The sequence below is a fragment of the Danio rerio genome, chromosome 10 (assembly GCF_052040795.2).
Source record: "Danio rerio strain M-AB ecotype USA chromosome 10, GRCz13ab, whole genome shotgun sequence".
NCBI lineage: Eukaryota > Metazoa > Chordata > Actinopteri > Cypriniformes > Danionidae > Danio > Danio rerio.
The window spans coordinates 17837367-17858176 of NC_141030.1; the positions used below are offsets into that span (position 1 = coordinate 17837367).

A 20810-nucleotide genomic window follows, 5' to 3' on the forward strand; every position below is an offset into this window, starting at 1 on the left:
CAGTGGTTCGTTCACGTTACACTGACAGTCACATATATTTTTAACCAAAGTACACAGTCTGAGCCGATAGGAGCCATGATAATTAGTTCACCTTTCGAGTCTTCTGGCTCTTGAGTCGTTTGTTCATCACGTGACAGAATGAGTCAAACCCGAGGACTCGAGAGATGAACGGTTCAATTCTTTTTCCGGCTCTAAACGCATATGATTGGCCCGTGATGAATGAATGCCTCAAAGCCGATAGAGGACTCGTGAGGTGAATGGATCAATTCTTTTTGCAGCTCTAAACGCATATGATTGGCCCGTGATGAATGAACGACTCAGACCCGTTAGAGGACTCGAGAGATCAACGGATCAATTCTTTTTCCGGCTCTAAACGCATATGTCTCAAAAGACTTGAAATGAACGATACCACCTGCACAAATGTGCGCACGCGCAGATGAACGAATCACTCCCTGAGAGGACTCATAGTTCTCGAGTCATATTGAAGATTTGTTCAAAATGAACGAATCGTTCATGTACAACCCATCACTAGTTTGAGCTGCTTATGGGATTTGTGGGAGATGTCGGCCCGACAATATTTAATTGGATGAACATTTTTTAGTGTTATGCCTTACCCATAATATAAAAGTACATATGAATACATTTAGATCATTTTCTGTAATAATTACTATTGAACTGTGAAGAGACTTTCAACCAGGACAACAAAAAATGTTTCTGAAGACAATCACCCACTGCCCCTTTAACATAACAAATGACTTGAAATTAACTGCCACACACGAACATACAAATCAAAACGTTTTTTTTAAACATCTATGGATATTTTGTGCAATTTGAAGGGTAATGGAAAGCACCAATTATAATCTAAAACAGGTAATTGTTCATAAGCCTGACTCACCCTGCAGTCTCTTTGAAGCGTCTTCATTAAGGCATTGTATGTGTCTGCGTCAAAATAAAGCCCTTCGTGCATCTCCTGGAAGTCCAGATCTTTGAAGGTCGGGGAGCTTTTGGCGCGCTCCTTGCGTGAGGCCCTGCGTTTGTATGTGGAGCCCTTCAGGTCATATTTGTAGTCCATTTTTAAAGATCGAGGCAGAACATTGTTCATCACCACCAGTCGGATGGTCATTCCACCACACTGAATGCAGTAAAGCCCGTAAAACTTCGGTAAGAGCGTCCTGGGGTTCTGATTCAGATTCTGCATTTGAGACACAGAGATTAGGTTTTCAAGCTAGAAATGAACATGAAATAAAAAAAACAAGGCAATATTATTAATATTATTCAAGATAAATATTATTTACCAACCAAAACTACTAAAAGATAAATGCATTAATTATTCTCTTAAATATAACCTTCCCTTCTGACCCAGATGAGGTCAGGTCTAAAAATTATTCATACCCTTGGGGAAATTAATAATTTCTGGCTTGATGGAATATAGTTCATATTAGAATATAAAGAATATATAATATAAAGAGTTTTTATTAAATGAAAGAAACTTTGCAAATATTTAAAAACTCTCAGAAAACTCAGGAGTAATATTTTTCTTAGATTTTTTACAATTTAAAAATTGTGAAAATTAATTTTTTCAAAAATGTGACTGTATATGAGTGCAGAATACAGACATAAATGTAAAAATTTCAATGCATTATGAGGGACATGTTTTAGAACAGTAAGATTTTTAATGTGTTTAAATAGGGAATCTCTTCTGCTCAGTAAGTCTGCATTTATTTGATCCAAAGTACAGCAATAATTGTAAAGATCTGATATGATTAAAACAAAAACAGTGTAATAAAGTTACTTGCCTCCTGGCCTTTGTGAAGAAGGAGGCAGAGAACAAATGCATTTTTAAATGATTTTAATAATAAAAAATAAAATTAACAGATTTCCCAGTCAAGTGTTGTGGCTGGAAGGGCATCCACTGCGTAAAAACGTGCTGGATAAAAAAATGAATGAATAAAACAAACAGACTGAAGCTCCTTACAGAGACTGCCATCGAACTGAAACCAAAAGCAAAACATAAAGCATCTACTGGTCCTCTTGCGTCTTCCACCGCTGTCTCCCCTTTTTTTATAACCCAGAGCTCGAGGCCAGTGCACGACACAGGTACTTCACATTATCACACCACAGCTCTCAGGCCTGCCCACTCGCTACAAACAGTTTTCTATCTGAATATATATTTAAATGTTTAATTTATTCCTGTGATTTCAAAGCTGAATTTTTTGCATCATTACTCCATTCACATGATCCTTCTGAAATCCTTCTAATCTTCTGATTTGCTGCTCAAAAAACAGACTTAATTACATTTCTTTGGTGAATAGAAAGTTCAGAAGAACAGCACATTTAAAATTAATACCATGTCACATTATAAATGTATATTTATCATCAAGTCTGTTCAAATTTTGATGACCCTTGCAAAATAAATGTACTCATTTAGATAAGTTCTTTACAAAATAATAAAAAGATACTGGCTAAGCTGTTGAATGGTATAGTATAGTGTATAATGTTACAAACAATTCAGTAACACTTTATTTTAATGGTCCATTTGAGTATTAATAAACTGTCTGCTTAATATCTGCTGATACAGCTCCTTCAACAGACATTTAACTGACTATAAGAAACTTTGTACAGTTGAAGTCAGAGTTATTAGCCCCCATTTGATTTTTGTTTTCTTTTTTAAATATTTCCCAAATGATGTTTGACAGAGCAAGGAAATAATCACAGTATGTCTGATATTTTTCCTTCTAGAAAACGTCTTATTTGTTTTATTTTGCCTAGAATAAAAGCAGTTTTGAATTTTTTTAAAACTATTTTTGGGACAAAATTATTTGCCCCTTTAAGCTAATTTTTTTTCGTTAGTCTACAGAACAAACCATCGTTATAGAATAACTTGCCTAATTACCCTAACCTGCCTAGTTCACCTTATTAACCTAGTTAAGCCTTTAAATGTCACTTTAAGCTGTATAGAAGTGTCTTGAAAATTATCAAGTAAAATATTATTTACTGTCATCATGTCAAAGATAAAATAAATAAGTTATTAGAAACAAGTATTTAAAACTATTATGCTTAGAAATGTGCTGAAACAATCTTCCCTCCATTAAACAGAAATTGGGGGAAAAAATAAACAGGGGCGCTAATAATTCAGGGGGGCTAATAATTCTGACTTCAACTGTACATGTACTTGCACTTTGCAAGCACTTATACTTACCCTTACCCCAACTCTAACCCCAACAGTCTACTTATAATCTGATGAGAATTAGTTGGCATGTAGATGCAGTGTAACTTATATTCAACAAATGGACAATCAAAATAAAGTGTGACCAAGAATTATTATAACATATAAACCCTGCTTTTTGGATCTGTCTAATCATCAAAGAATCATGAAAACATGCTCAATACTCAACTATTAATAATTCATTTATTTAACCGACAGCCCTTTATGAATGTCCTGTATTTATAATGTGAACAAAACCATGAAACTATTGAGATGTTATTATACAAGGATGCAAAATTGTTATTTATATCTTACATAAATATAACCAACATGCTTCAAATTAAAAAAAAAACAAATGAGCTGTTGCTAAAGACATGTTGTGTATTGTGCTGTCTTCCTGTGTTCTTGTAAGTGTTGTTGTGGATTGTGTGGCTCACCATGTAGTATCCTGGAAGCAGCTTCTGCAGAAATTCAGCTTCTTTGTGCTGCACCGTCTTTATGATGAACTCATCGTCACTGGTTAAATAAAACCATGAGCTGCTCGCTCCAGGGTTCGACAGCTCGATCAGAGGCTCTTTACAAATGGAGTACTGCAGATAAAAGAGATGTATTAATAATGCAGATTCCACAGAAACCACACACACAAATACACTTGCTTGATTGTGTTTCTGTGTAATGTTCTCGAAAAACTAAAACTGATGCGAACCAAATCAGATAAAATATAAATACTGTAGTAATTTATGTAAAAAAAGTAATGATCAAAAGAATAAACACTTTATAATTATTTATATATTATAAAATTTTATAATAATATGTATATAATAAACTTGAAAAATATTTTAGAAAAATATTTACACAATTTATTAATAATAATACTATTCATATTATGAATAAAATGGGCGAAGCAGTGGCGGAGTAGCTAGTGCTGTCGCCTCAAAAAAAGAAGGTCACTGGGTCGCTGGTTTGATCCTCGGCTCAATTGGCAGTTTGCATGTTCTTCCTGCGTTCGCGTGGGTTTCCTCCGGGTGCTCCGGTTTACCCCACAGTCCAAAGACCTGCGGTACAGGTGAATTGGGTAGGCTAAATTGTCCGTAGTGTATGAGTGTGTGTGTGGATGTTTCCCAGAGATGGGTTGCGGCTGGAAGGGCATCCGCTGCGTAAAAACTTGCTAAGTAACTTGATAAGTTGGCGGTTTATTCCGCTGTGGCGACCCTGGATTAATAAAGGGACTAAGCCGACAAGAAAATTAATGAATAAATATGGGCGGCACGGTGGCTCAGTGGTTAGTACGAAAGTCGCTGGTTCAAGTTCCGACTGGACCAGTTGAAATTGCAGGGCTTTCCTCCGGGTTCTCCAGTTTCCCCCACAGTCCAAAAACGTGCTATAGGTGAATTGCATGAGCTAAATTAACTGTAGTGTATGAGTGTGAGTGAATGTGTATGTGTATGGGTGTTTTCCAGTACTGGGTTGTTGCTGGAAGGGCATGCACTGCATAAAACATATGGTGGAATAGTTGGCAGTTTATTCCACTGTAGCGACCTTTGATAAACAAGGGACTAAGCTAAAGGAAAATGAATGAATGAAGAAATGTTATAGAAATACAAAAATAGCACAGCATCATTTGTGTTCCCATGACTTTGAACTAATATAATTTAAAGGATGCTTTGTTTTAAATGTATTTTTAATGTGAGTTTAGATTTTGTAAATATTTCAAATATTTCTATATAGTTTTTTTTTATAAGAAAGTTAGTCTTTTACTCTATAGTGTAATAATTATGTAAACAAAATCATAAATAAAACCTTCAAGTTAATTTATATATATATATATATATATATACATTTTTTATGGTTTTAGTTTCAGTAAAATATAACAATCCTGGTTTAATGAAAAAATGCTTTAAATATTAAAGCGCTCAACTTATTTAGCTATAATTTTATATACAATTTAACTCATTCGAATGTTGACCCACATCACATTTTAATTGTAAAACCTTTTCAATAAAACATGATTTAATGAAAGTTCAGTTGTAATGCGCTTACATGAAACAATTGTTTTTTGTGTGTGTGCGAATGCTACTGTTTACTCAGAATGACCTGCTTACTATCTGGATTTTAGGATTGCTGAAACAATAAACAATGTGCTCATCAGTCATGACTGTATCAGTTCAGTAAGTCACCCATGGTGTTTTGGTCTTACCAGATAATCGTCTGGTTTAATCCCAAAGAGCTCCCTAAAATATCGAAAAGCCAAAGGCGCATAATTTTTGAAGCGAAAGTCAGGATAATGGTGAGCCGGGGTGAGATTACTTCCTTCACTGAAAGACAAAAAGCACAATGACCAAAAACTATTGATCAACCAATAACAATAGACATTCAGCTAAACGGATTAATAGTGCATCAAAGGACACACAAACTTAAATCAACTACAACAGAACAGCATACGCTCCAAAAGATATTTTTGTTGCTTGTTTAAATTACTTTTAACTTTTTTTAGAAAGTTTATTCACATTAAGTTCAAACCACTTTAATTTGTTTTGCTTTGTGTTGGGACAACAATGAGATTTTTAGTTGGGATAACTAACAGTAGTTATCAACATGCTTTGCGTGGGATTGGACAAGTGTGTAAAATGTTTTACAATAAAATCTTACAATACAATAAAAGTAATCTTAAAGTCTAAACTAGTTGCTGAGAGCTTTATTTCAGTATGTAGATGTACTTCCAACTGAAACTGAATATTGAGTAGGGGGAGGAGCTTTCCTTTGCGTATCATTCCCTAAAAACAAACCTAATATGCAGTTGCTATGGAAGCCCTCAGGTTGATGTCAATAGAAGCACTGCCACTTTAAACGGAAAAGCAAGTGAGCGAACTTTCATTGAAGATTACCACAACAAACTAATCTATTCGGTGGATTAGCTTGAATGGATTAATTATTCACCTTAAGAATAACAGTGTGAGCTAGCAAAATAAACCTCATCCATTTTTTAACAGACTTTAATCTTTAGTCAAAGATTTCGAAAAGTGTAAATTCAGGTTTGGAATTTTGAGGTTTCCTCTGATGAAGAAAAGATCTCATGCTCAGGGTATAGATGGCTTTAATAACAACAATGCTGGTTTTACTATAGCCACACCAATCCGACATCAAATAAGTAGTGAGGTGAAATCCAACTGTGTTGTGGGCTCATGTCAGCTGCCTCTGGTCAAGTCTGCCTACGTACATAATGAGCTGACCGGACAAACTGATTGCGGCAGGAAAGCCCTCCACATGTAGGTAAGCGGTCAGCCATTAAGCGCGAAAAGGAACGGCGTCATACCGCCCCGTATCGTTAGCTAAAAAAACAAATACAGCCATAGGTACCTCCTGGCATGTATTTCACAGTCTCCAGAAACATCTACGGGACCACGTTTTCAGAAGGAGCCTGGGTTGATTATACAGAATGGAATTTAAAAAAAAAAAGGTTAAACTACTCCAACTGTATACATACTCCATACTGTAGTCATATATACATCGAGGATGGCTTAAAATGAGTAAATGATGGGGTAATTTTCATTGTTGGCTGAACTATGCCTTTCACAAATTCACAAGATAATTGAAACAAAAATGATTTGATCTCAGCGATTCAAACTGAATTTTCTTCTTGGGTTCCTTTTGCCTAAATCAGGTTTAAATATCATCATTCAAATGTGTGTAATAAATATATCAAGCTACACCAATGATTTAGTTTTGGAGCGTAGAGTTGGAACACAGCCACAGTATGTCAGTGTTTGAGCATGAGGTCAAGGAAATCTGTCCAGTCTTAAGCACAGTACGTGCACATTATTACCTTGGTAGAAAAACACTCTCAACCACGTAGAAGTCCTGCATGAGCACATCTCTGTCTGGTTTGGAGGTCAGATTGCCGACGGTGTAGCCGATGCCGAGCTGAATGGCTCCTCTTAGGGCTTCAGATGAAAGCTGCACACACACACACACAGAGAGAAAAAAATTAAGAGCAGGCCTCAGAAGCAGAGCAGCAGTGACACATATAGGAAAAGCAATCATCATAACATTAAGATAAAGATAACAGCTTATCAGTGCTGAAAGCACACATGGGAGGAAATTGAGAACAAGGAAGTTGAGGCATATGGCCACGTTTAGAGGCCAGGCCCTAAATTTACCAGAAGACATTTACTTCAGTAACTGAAATCTTACAGTAGTCTGAGCTAATCAGTGATGGGGAAAACGGTGCTGTAAATAAGCAGCGATACTAATGGCAATATTGTTTTCAGTAACAAGCAACAATCAATTGAATTACTGTTTCCCCAGTTACAACACAGTTGCCGTTATTGACAATAAAATGTGCGTTACTATAATTGAGAAGACTGAAGTGGTTTCCATGCAAGCTGCATCTTTCTAAGCCAGGGGTGGCCAACCCTGTTCCTGAAGAGCCACCTTCCTGCAGATTTCAGTTGCTTCCCATATCAAACACACCTGAACCAATTAATTAGGACCTGAACACCACATGGTAATTACACGCAGGTGTGTTTGATATGGGTAGCAACTGAAATCTGCAGGAAGGTGGCTCTCCAGGAACAGGGTTAGCTACCCCTGTTCTAAGCCATATGACCGATCTCTTTCTCTGGGATGTAGATTGTGTGTGTTGATTGGTGTGTCTGTGAATGTGGTGTAACTGGGAATGTGATGATTGGCTTAGAGTACATTTCCATTGTTTGCCAATCAGAGGCAGAGTTGGACGGGTGTTCACACAAGCGCATGCACAGTCAGTGGCACACACCAATGACCAGGAGTCAGAACGATGGCAAATATAACAAGTTCAAAGGTAGCGTTTGCAAACTAGAAATATAAGCACTACTTTTCCCTCGGTGAAGTGAAAGGCAAGAATGTTTATGTGTTGTGCAATTTAGGCTCAGGAAAAAAAAGAGTCTTTCTGCGGTGACAAGTAATTCTAATCTAATGAAGCACCTCACGTGGCCACCACGACAGCCAGCAAATTAGTGGCTACTCTGCTACTAAAGGAGGAGACGAAGCCACAACGTCAAAGCATATAAAACTTTCTCCACCGCAGTGTAGATTAGCGTACAATGTTTTATGTTTATTTTATTGTCATTTGACAAATTAGATTTTTTTTAAAAAATGCAATAGATACTGGTAATAATGGTAGTTATTTACTTTTAAAATTATGTAAATCAGTTACTATTTGTGGATTGGGGCAGTGGCGTGACGCGGCCCAACTTAGCGTGGCTGTTCAGACTCACACTGACAAAAGGAGTCATGGTCTTTTAATGACAGCAGTAAATAACTGAGCAACTATTTGAACTGTAAAACCGTTTGTAAATTATAAATGAACAATTATTTTATATCTTTCTTATTCCCAAACTGTGCTGCTTTTGTCACTGAAATGTATCTTATTGGGTGTTACGATCACCAGCGATCGCTGGTAAACACTCACACACACATAGGACTACAAATCTGCTTCTAAATGGACTACATATTCAGTCATGACACACACACATGCCTGCTCCAAGTCTCCACTGATTAGACTCCCACAGCTGATGCTGCTTCTAGACTGATTACCGCACAACATAAACAGCACAGAAACACTCACTGTTGCTGAGTCTTGTTTACTGATAGTGACATTACAGCGCGGTTTCCGTTGTCTGACTTTGCCGTGTTTTTGATCCTTAGCCTAGCTTATCCTTTTGTCCTTGTTTGCCGCCTGCCGTCTGACATCCTTGCCTGTTATTCGACTACGATTCTGGATTGTCTGCATATATCTGTTTGCACCTGAATTGACCTTTGCTTGCCTGACGATTCTATTAAACCTGCACGTGGATCCGAACTTCAGTTGTTTGTGTCACTCCCTGCGTTACAATGGGCCTCCCGACAGAAATGTTGGGCCCATTTTTTTGAGACATTTATTAAACATGTCTCTTATAAAAATTTTTGATGTGAACATGTCATGGCCAGAAGCAGCTTTACAGAAAATAATTAATTCATTCGTTTTACTTCAGCTTAGCGCCTTATTTATCAGGGGTCACCAAAGCAGAATGAACCGCCACAGAATAATTACAAACAATGCAATTTGGAAACATTGCAAATGATGATCGATGAAAATTAATAAATCTAATACTTGTTTACTTAAAAATAAAATAGGAAATAGGTTGATATATGAAAAAGGCCTGAATACATGCATGATCATTAAAATATTTTGTGCGATTTTTCAGGCGATTATCATTCGTTTGTTGAACTTTCGCGAGACTTGATGTCTGCATCTGTGCAGTATATATTTTAGCTGTAATGACGAGACCGCAGAACAGAAATGACATGCTGTTGTGTAAATAAGATATTACATATGGCTATTTAGCTTGTTTATTAAACAAAGTTGTGATCTGGCGCTATGTGTATAATACAATTAATGTGACTTCAAGGGGGGCGGGTACAGCCATTGGGAGGGCGGGGCGCCCCCTTATGTAATGATAAGGGAAACACTGGCATTATAGAATAGCAATTACTGTATCTGGCAACAAACCACATTGGTGACAGGAAAATTTTTTTTAAAAAACATGCCATCAGATATTTTCATGCCATCAGATATTGCAATCAATACTTTAATTTGTTTGCATTTTTTCATGATATTTAAGCATACTTTGCTGCACTTCTTTATGTATTTGTCATATTTATGGAATTTAATACTGTACTATATGTTTCTTTTAGCTTTAGCTTTTTTTAAGAACAGTTTATCTCACAGCAAGAAGGTCCCTGGTTTGAGCCCTGGCTGGGTCAGTTGGCATTTCTGTGTGAAGTTTGCATGTTTCCTCGTGTTCGTGTGGGGTTCCTCTGGGTGCTCCGGTTTCCTCCACAAGTCCAAAAACATGTGCTATAGGTGAATTGGGTAAGCTGAATTGTATGAGTGTTTCCCAGTGATGTGTTGCAGCTGGAAGGGTATCCGCTGCATAAAACATATGCTGGATAAGTTGATGGTTCATTCTGCTGTGGCGACCCCAGATTAATAAAGGAACTAAGCCGAAAAGAAAATAATTGAATAAAGGAACTGTTTTTGTGCCACTGACTTGACAATGAAAATTTTTCATCATATTTTGGCCAAAAAAAAAACAAAAACAAAGGAAATTAAAAATTTTATTTACATAAATTATTTTTTTTTCTATGTCTGTAATACAAATAATTAATACAATTTCATTTCCATGCACACAAACACATGCTTTTTGTCGGCAATGCACTTGTCACTAATCCCTTGATGTAGAAAAGGAATGTAAATTATATATTTTTTGTAATTTAAAAAATATTTGCATAATGACCACCGGGAAAAACTCAGATCATAGATATATGTATATATGTGTATATGTCTATGGCTCTGGATGGCCAGTCCTCCACTGCACCTTGGTCCCACATTCATTTTAAAGGAGTGCTACCCTGTACCAAAATGGCGGATCTATTGATGCATTCCTTTCAATATACAACAACAGCGTTGGCGACAACTAATGTGAATATCTTGACTAGTCATGACTAGTGAATGCGTTTCTATAACAAGAATTGTGCTGTGGTCATTAAGGAGTTTAAACTATAGATGTTGTATAAGTATGTAATAAGTGTTATGTTGTGCGACTTAGTTCCCTCAATCCAAATTGTCCAATTATTTCCATCCTCTGTTATTTCACTTACAGTATTTCTATCCTGGGAGTGACACAAATCCCTAAACCCTGCAAGCCATTTAGTGGGCAAACATCCAATGTGAATATCCCTAATATCCTAAAATCATGAGCCTCCTGTTCATGTTACACATTGCATGGCACATGGCTATATAGTGTGCTCACTGTTATGTAACAGTCAGCAGGAAAACAGTATTTCAGACCGCAAGTATGACAAATCAGAGTGGGATATGCAAAAATCAAATCCCACTAAATCCCAAAGGAGCTCACAGCACAAACGCTACATTGTGCCACAGAGCAAAATGTCGGGTTGAGCAAAAATATTACACACCAAGAGAAAGATGCCTAGAGAAATGAATAATGAGAGCTCTTTTTAAAGTAATTTTGCCTACACATGAATGATATTAAAAACAGAACAAATGCTAAACCTTTTGGAAGAGCTATGCTAAGTTAACATTTATTTTAAGAGAGATTGATAATTATTTTAAGAGAGATCTTAATGACATACTTTAAATATTAATATAATATAAAACAATATAATATAATATACAATATAATATAGGGCGACGCAGTGGCGCAGTGGGTAGCACGTTCACCTCACAGCAAGAAGGTCGCTGGGTCGCAGGTTCAAACCTCGGCTCAGTTCTGTGTGGAGTTTGCATGTTCTCCCTGCGTTCGCGTTCGTGTCTGGGTGCTCCGGTTTCCCCCACAGTCCGAAGACATGCGGTACAGGTGAATTGGGTAGGCTAAATTGTCTGTAGTGTGTGTGTATGTGTGTGAATGAGTGTGTGTGAATGTTTCCCAAACAGAGATGGGTTGCGGCTGGAATGGGTTGCGGATTGTCTGCTTAGTCCCTTTATTAATCCAGGGTCACCACAGCGGAATGAACCGCCGACTTATACATCAAGTTTTTACACAGCGGATGCCCTTCCAGCCGCAACCCATCTCTGGGAAACATCCACACACACATTCACACACACACACTACAGACAATTTAGCCTACCCAATTCACCTGTACCGCATGTCTTTGGACTGTGGGGTAAACTGGAGCACCCGGAGGAAACCCACGCGAACGCAGGGAGAACATGCAAACTCCACACAGAAACGCCAACTGAGCCGAGGTTCGAACCAGCGACCCAGCGACCTTCTTGCTGTGAGGCGACAGCACTACGTACAGCGGCACTGCCTCGCCCCATTTCAAATCTTTAAAAACATAAAATGTATTGTTTTTAAAGGGGAATTTAGTTTTTGTTTTTTACCCAGACATTTAAAAAGAATATATTTTAGAGCAGTAATCACAATACTGTGATACTGTGATATTTTTATCCAAGGTTCTTATACCGTCAGAATCTTATACAGGCCCATGCCTTAATATAATATAATATAATATAATATAATATAATATAATATAATATAATATAATATAATATAATATAATATAATATAATATAATATAATATAATATAATATAATATAATATAATATAATAGGACAGGGTGGGAGACGCAGTGGCGCAGTAGGTAGTGCTGTTGCTTCGCAGCAAGAAGGTCGCTGGATCGAGCCTCGGCTGGGTCAGCTGGCGTTTCTATGTGGAGTTTGTATGTTCTCCCTGCGTTCGCGTGGGTTTCTTCCGGGTGCTTCCAGGTAAATTGGGTAGGCTAAATGTTGTTTTCCAGAGATGGGTTGGGGCTGGAAGTGCACGCTGCATAAAAATGTGCTGGATAAGTTGGCGGTTCATTCCGCTGTGGCGACCCCAGATTAATAAAGGGACTAAGCCGAAAAGAAAATGAATGAATAAATAATACGACTGGTTGATATAGCAAAAAAGCAATCTCCATGATCATATTCCACATTGAATGATAATGATATACAGATTTCGATATAAGTTGTTAATACTTCCAGATTGAAAAAAAGCCAAACAATGACTAAAGCCATAAAAAAGAGGGTCCATTAAAAGCATATTTTCGGCCGATAGATTTTGTGTGGCTGAAAATTTGATACATCTCGAATGTATCGAATTTGATACATCTCAAAAGATGATACGTCTCCAATTTTTTCATGTCGGTGGCCAAAAATTCGATATCAACATACTTTTAGGTTCTCATTGTTGCACATTTCTGCTATGTAATTGACCCTTGACTAAACCTCGCCCTCCTTAGTTACTGTTGTTACGCCTGTCAAGCTTTCGTGCCTGGCACATCTTAAACAATGTGTATGCTTCAGAAACAATCCCAGGGATATAATTAGTCATTTTTGGCGAACAGTTGAGATATCCGAGAAAGCCTGACAAAAAAGACTGCAGTATGCATTACAGGGGTATATTCACCACATAAAAGGCAACTGATTAGAGAATAATTAAATCAAAATTGAAGCTAGCATAGCCTAGCCACCTCATACGCTAACCATTCAAAAGCTTAGCTCATGCTCAACAGGAGAGGTGAAATTTAAAATAATCTAATAATAACAAATTAAACGGTGATTTCTCTATTTTAGCCAAAAAGCCTAACTTAATGGACTAATTGTTGTGCAATGAAATATAGCGTTACTAACCGATGGAGAAACCTGCATGAACAGAGCTTCTACATAATTCATTCATAGAAAAAACAGCCAGAAAGGCGAAATTGATGGTTTTGTGTTGATTCTTAGCATCATTTACCCATAACAATGTACAGTAAGTTACCTATAACTGTCAGTATGATTGTGTGCTCTTTATAAATTAATTAAAAACAGCTGCTGGTAAAGTATATTGATCGCAAGTGCTCAGTTTGTGATCACATCACTGTTTTGTTCTGTTGATTTGTAATTTTTTAAATATTAGTAGCTTGAAACAGATGGAAATATGAAGTTCAGTAAAGTTAGCAACAGATTCGTAGATTCGTATTTTCCAGATCAATAACTCATGACCTATTCGCTATTGGTATGACTAATGTTACTATGGCATAAATGGAGCAGTGTTCATAATTTCGAGCGGAAAAAAAGAAAAAGTCAGCTGTGAAACACAATCTGCTTTGTATTTTTGTAGGAAACACAGCTCAGATCTGAGAGTTGTGTGAGTTATTGCCGTCTATCACTGAATGTGTCAGGAATATCAAAACAAAACCGACTTATCTCCGCTTCTTTCATTTCTCCTCTTGGGTTTTTGGTTTTGAACAGGGAAAAAATTCCACCACCCTGTCCAAACTTTTAGGATACCTGGTGTCAGATTTGCACAATCCATATGCACAGCGATTTCGCTTGTTTACCTCACTTAAAAGCTTGACAAAGCCCCAGCACGTAGCTACGGTTGCTAAGCCACGATAGGTGGGTGGGGGGTTTTGGGTGTGGCTTAGCAAAGGGTCAACTGGCTCATAGATCAATATAGAGTAAAGAAGATAAGAAAAGAAGATCATTTCCCATCTAACATCTTTAATTAATCTAAATAACTTTTATGCTCCATCAACCATAAAAACTTCATTTGGAACCAAATTAGAAACACATTAATTCATTGCTTTATCACAGCTAACTAAAGACAAAACATTGTTTTATATTGCACATACCTTTTTGTGGTCTTTTCCCACAGTTTTTTGAGGTCTTTCACCTCCGGGCTCATCTGCCGTTGCACTCATCTGTGATTGAAATTAAACATACAAAATGAACATTGATTAAAATCATAAATAAAAGTCTAATATAGGTATATGAGTGTGAATATATATAGCTACAGTAACTTTGAGCTGTGAGTGCTTTGCACGTTATCAAACAGGAAATGAAGTTCCTGTTCTTGGTAAAACTCAAAGCTGCTGATGCAAGAGACGCAACTCACAACAGCTCATCATTAGCGATATGAGAATCCTGTTTCCTACTGACACAAGCTTAACATTTCAGTTTAACCGTAGACGTACAATGCAGCAAATAGGGTATATTATCTCAGGAGAGTTAGAGAAGTTGAAGTTCTGCTTATTGACAGGATGTTGATAACAAACAAAGGATGGAAAACATGCAAAATTAAATACTTTTCCTCTTTAAACACAATAGCTGCACTCTATAAATAATGCTGTAAACAGCCTGGGGGATCATAAAAAGCTGTTCTTGTAAATGAGTGTGTTACAAAAACATGTGCAGTTCTCATTTCAATCAAAACATTGATGAATTCATTGACAAGAGATAAAAAATAATAGTATATGGATGGATAGACAAATAAATGGATGGATAGATTGATGGATGGATGAACAAATTAGCTGGATGGATGGATGAATGAATGAATGAATAAATGAATGAATAAATGAATGAATGAATGAATGAATGAATGAATGAATGAATGAATGAATGAATGAATGAATGAATGAATGAATGAATGAATGGTAGATGGATGCATTTTTTGGATGGACCAAAAAATGTATAGTTAATGGATGGACAAATAGTTGAATGAATGGATGGATGAATGGATAGATGGATGGATGGATTGATAGATGGATGGAAGGATGGATGGATGAAAAAGATAAATTAATAGATGAATGGTAAATAAATAAATGAGTGCATATATGGATGAACAAAAAAATGGATGGATGGATGGATGGAAGAGACAAATAAATAGATGAATGGGTAGATGGTAGGATGAATGCATGTATAGATGATGGAAAAACAAATAAATGGATGGATAAAAGAGACAAATAAATACATGAATGGATGGATGAATGCATGTATGGATGATAGATGAACAAAAAGTAATGGATGATGGATGGACAAATAGGTGGATGAATAGATGAATAAAAATAGATAGATAGATGGATCGATAGATGGATGGAAAGATGGAAGTGACAAATTAATAGATTAATGAATGAATGAATTAATGTTAAATGGATAGATGAATGCGTCTATGGATGATGGATAGACAAAAAAATTAATTGATGAATGGATGGAACAGACATACAAATATATAAATGGTTGGATATATTGATGGATGAATGAATGCATGTATGGATGATGGATGAACAAAAAAGTAATGGATGATGGATGGACAAATGGATGAATGATGGATAAATGGATAGATGGATGGATTAATGGATGGAAGAGACAAATTAATAGATGTAGGAATGAATGAATGAATTAATGAATTAATGAATGAATGAATGAATTAATTAATGCATCTATGGATGATGGATAGACAAAAATGAATGGATGGATGGAAGAGACATACAGATAAATGGATGGATAGATGGATGGATAATTGCATGTATTGATGATAGAGGAACAAATAGGGTGATGAATAGGTGAATGAATGGATGGATGGATGGATGGATGGATGGATAGTTGGGAGAGACAAATAAATAGATGAATGGATGAATGGGTATATGAATGGATGAATGCACGTATGACAAAAATGGATGGATGAATGAATAGATGAAAGATACAAATTAATAGATGAATGGATGAATGGTAAATGGATAGATGAATGCATGTATGGATGATGGATGGAAAAAAATGGATGATTGGAACAGACAAATAAATAAGATGAGTGAATGCATGATGATGGCTGAACAAAAAACTAATGGATGATGAATGGACAAATAGGTGGATGAATGGATGGATAAATAGATAGATGGATGATAGATGGATAAAAGACACAAATTAATAGAGGAATGGATGAATGGAAAATGGATGGATGAGTGCATGTCTGGATGATGGATGGATGGATGGAAGGAAGAGACAAACAAATAGACAAATGGATGGATGGATGGATGGATGAATGCATGTATGTATGATGAATAAACAAATAGGTGGATGAGTGGGTGAATGAATGGATAGATGGATGAATGGAAGGATAGATGGATTGATGGATGGATGGTAGAAACAAATGAATAGATGAATGAATGAATAGGTAGATAATGGATGAATGCATGTATGGATGATGGGTGGACAAAATGGATGTATGGATGGATGGAGGGATGGACAGACAAACAAATGAATAAATAAATAAATGGATGGACAAAAAAATGATAGATGGACAAACAGATAATTGATGGGTAAATGGATGAAGGAGATAAAAAAATGGATGGATGGATGGATGGATGGATGGATGGATGGATGGATGAACAAATGTATGGATAAATGGATGGATGGATTAACAAATATATGGATAAATGGATGGATGGATGGATAGAAAAGAGGAGGGATAATGTATGAATGTATGGATGGATGGACAAATATATAGCTGGTTGGATGGAAGGATTGTGGATGGATGAATGAATGCAGATGGGTGTTCAGATGAATAGCAAAGTGAATGTGTGCATAGATGGAATACTGACAAATTACATTGTCAGATGGATAGATGGATGAATGGATAGACGTAATGTACATGTACACAAAGCATTTAAAAAGACTAATAAAGCGTCATTTTCTATTTGCATGATTTTATCATTGACATTTTTAATGTATTTTTAAGTTTTGTCATGACCCAAACAAGTTCTTGGCTGGAAATGCAAGCTGCATGCACTCATATTCCTGACTCTGTATACCAACTGCCAAGTTTTTGCATTCAGATTTACCATTTATGCTGCATCCGGTACAACTGTTAAGATTAAAACAGCTACTTTTCCCACTTAATTTGCAAAAAAGTTCATATTAGTAATTTAGAACTACATATTATTACTCTACGACACTGTAGACAAAGTACAGTGCGTTGTTCCTTTAAAGCAACTCCCCCAAGTTCATAACTAACCTCTTATCCTTACCTTATAAACTGCACTGTTGTTCATTTAAGTGCATATCCAGCCTAAAATGACTCCAGACGTCTAGGACAGGAAGAATAAATAGCTCATGAGTAGGAGTCAGGGGTCTGTCAGTGACTGATACTGAAAGTGAAAGACACGGGCAAAGGAAATAAAGTGCAAATGAAAGCAAACAATGATGGAAAGAATATGTTTATGACGGTTATGGAATAAGTGAACGATTAAGGTTATTTTTAAGCAGCTAATGCACTGTGCGAGGCTCAATCATTCCAGAAGCGACAGTTCACATGCCCACACACCACTGACGGCGTGTTATAAAACAGACTCTGCAAGATATTCAAATCCAACGGCTGATGTACACACTGTAGCCTTTTCCAGTTAATAAACTCAACAAACTCGTTTCTCTGCTAAAAGGAGAAAGAGTTGCTAGTTAGGAAACGTTGCCTTCTTAAGAGAATTACTGCAGGTTTTGATTAGTCTACCACACAGACATGAAAAAGTAGCTGAAAGTAGACACTAAGAAAAGCTGCATGGAGACCCCATATTTGGCTGCTAAGAGAAATGAGAAATGAGTTGTACATACCTCAATGACACTAACTGCAACCCAAGCAGCACAGCAACTAGTTGGGAAAGTGGCTCAATGCTCTTTCTGTACTCACAGTAACCACTAATATCAAATAAGACGGATTTGCGATTAATCACGAAATCTTTCTTAAGGCAGGCTGTTCTTCTAAAGGCTCTGCCCACAAAACAAACAAACAATCGCAGGCAAGTGCGTAAGAGTACTGATTCTCGAGGCATGGCTGGGAAGGAAAAGAGGATATTGCTTAATCGCTATTGTTTTCAAGGCTTTTGCTGATTTGCTTGTATCTGTGTCAGGGCTGCAGGTGATCGGATATACAGCAGGCAGAGTTATAAAGGCTGAGCCCTGTTATACTTTGTACATTAACCGGTTTTATGAGCAACTTCAGACATTTTAGCACTGGACTGACAGATAAAGTGCTATACCTTTAGGGTTTTACAATTCTTTCTTTTTCTTCTGCACAAAATGTAAAGTGTATTCTAGGGCTGTCCGACTGTTTTGCTGCGATATATATTACAATATGGCTATAATTAGCTCTATTTGGAAATATTCCATAATTTATGCAGTGTATCTGCATAAATTCTAATAAATTACAATGAAAATAAATAATTAAACAATCATTTATGATTTTTTTGGGTAGTCTAACAGTTTTCAAATATAGAAATGTAACAATCAAATGTAAAATATCATAGTCATTCTATAAATAATAGCATATATATATATATATATATATATATATATATATATATATATATATATATATATATATATATATAACATAATTCAATTAGAATTATTAAGTAAAATATTATTATTTATAGAAACCAGTAGACCTACACATATTATAAATATTTTTGTTTTCCCATATGTTTGAGAAAAAACAATAATCTCATATTAAGCTTTATTTTACATCTACAGAATCGTGAGAAAATCATGATCTTGATTTTAAGCAAAAAAAAAATCATGATTATCATTTTAGCCAGAATCGTGCAGCTTTATCAAATATCATTAAATATCATAGTAAAATGTGGTATCTGTTGACAAGTCATTTGTGAACTGCAGAGCTGTGCTAATATATCACTTTGATCCAACTTTGATTGTAACTTTGATTCACTCAACTTTGTGTAACAAAATGAGATTTAAAACAAAGTATAGATTTTTATATCCAAAAAAAAAAAATGTTGCACATATCTTGTTGTGATGTCCTCTTTTAAAGCTTTAAATTAGTAAATAGTCTATGCACATGCACTGACAAATACCACTTCCTGTTAAATCTGCATTCAGTACACTCTCTACACACACAACTTTAAAAATATCTAACCCTAACCCAAAAGTAAAATTCAAGCATGCATTCATAAGCAATTTCCACCCTGCTCATTTATCTTGCTTATTTACAGCCCAGGTTCACTGGCAATATGTTCCTCTGCCTACATTTTTGCAAAACATAAATGACATTGCTCCAGGTACATATTGTTGCATGTTTCAGATGACAAATCCACTAGATGGCAGTGTCTACATTTTTGTGAATCTAAATCAACCCAGGCTCATTCTGAAAACGTAGTCCAGCAGACGTTTCTGGAGACCGCGAAATACGTCCCGGGAGGTACGTTTTTGTGCAGTTTTTGTTTTCACGAATCCGCAAGAGGCCGCTGTGTGCGCTTTTTCATATCTCAAACGTCTCTCGCGAGTGCCGTTCGCGCCCGCGCTGTTCTGGCGTCAAGCCACCAGAGGCCGCTGTCTGACTGACCGAATGATTGACTGCGCGACCGGCCAATCGGCTGACCCACCCTCCTCCTTCCCTGAACCCAACCAGTTTTACAGATTGACCCGCCCGCCCACTCACTTCCCTAAACCTGAGCAACAATTTAGAAAAGCCGTCTAGAAAAAGAAAAACCCTAGTCTGTTATTATTTTTATTTTTTTTTAACTACGTTTTCGGATTTCACCATGTTCTCACCCTGTTATGAACTCGTTCGCTTTATTTTTTGGATTCTGTTTTTGTTTACCTGGTTTCTGGAACCGCTTTTCTCTGGACTTGAACCCGGACGCCTTTGTCAACTCCTCCTCTCTGCATCTGAAGTCCGCCGACGCACACGATGAGCTGACCGGACAAACTGATTGTGGCGGGAAAGCCCTCCACACGGAGGTAAGCGTTCAGCCGGCAAGCGCGAAAGGGAACGGCTACACACCGCCCCGTATTGTCCGCTTAAAAAAATGAAATGCAGCCAAACGTACCTCCCGGGACGTATTTCGCGGTCTACAGAAACTTCTGCTGGACTACGTTTTCAGAATGAGCCTGGGTTGATCTAAAATACATTAGTGAGGGCATGTTTTGATCCATGTTTCAGAAACAAATCCTTCTTGTACACATTGACGTGAGGGCAGGGCTTATCATACAGATCACCTAGACCAACAAACCACTTACCTAAACCCTTCGCTAAACTCTACCGTACCGATAGTGTTTTTTTTCGTGTGAAGCAAACACCTTCAGTTGAAGTAAAAATTAATCCGTTACACTACTACAAAAGATGGTATTTTGCTTAGTGTTGTCAGGACAAAAATTAAATAAAAAGAAATCGGTTAAAATTCAAACTCTAAATTTGAAAATGGTCTTATAGAGGAAAAACATCCCCTGAAATATCACAGCAACAC

General features: G+C 36.7%; 2 protein-coding genes across 7 annotated transcripts in view; one reads left to right on the forward strand and one right to left on the reverse strand.

The window, feature by feature from the left end:
* Window positions 1-20810, forward strand: part of apba1b (amyloid beta precursor protein binding family A member 1b) — a 183113-nt gene that overhangs the window by 120004 nt on the left and 42299 nt on the right. The gene's annotated exons all lie outside the window — the stretch shown is intronic.
* Window positions 1-20810, reverse strand: part of pip5k1ba (phosphatidylinositol-4-phosphate 5-kinase, type I, beta a) — a 37600-nt gene that overhangs the window by 10353 nt on the left and 6437 nt on the right. The window contains exons 1-7 of one of the 6 annotated variants that reach the window (XM_087269350.1): window positions 18160-18421; window positions 17580-17639; window positions 14409-14477; window positions 7029-7159; window positions 5403-5520; window positions 3643-3795; window positions 896-1192 (exon numbers count right to left, since the gene is read on the reverse strand). In XM_087269350.1, coding sequence (XP_087125476.1) covers window positions 896-1192; window positions 3643-3795; window positions 5403-5520; window positions 7029-7159; window positions 14409-14477; window positions 17580-17603 — 792 coding nt within the window. In that variant the 5' untranslated portion in view covers window positions 17604-17639; window positions 18160-18421. 6 annotated transcript variants of the gene reach the window in all.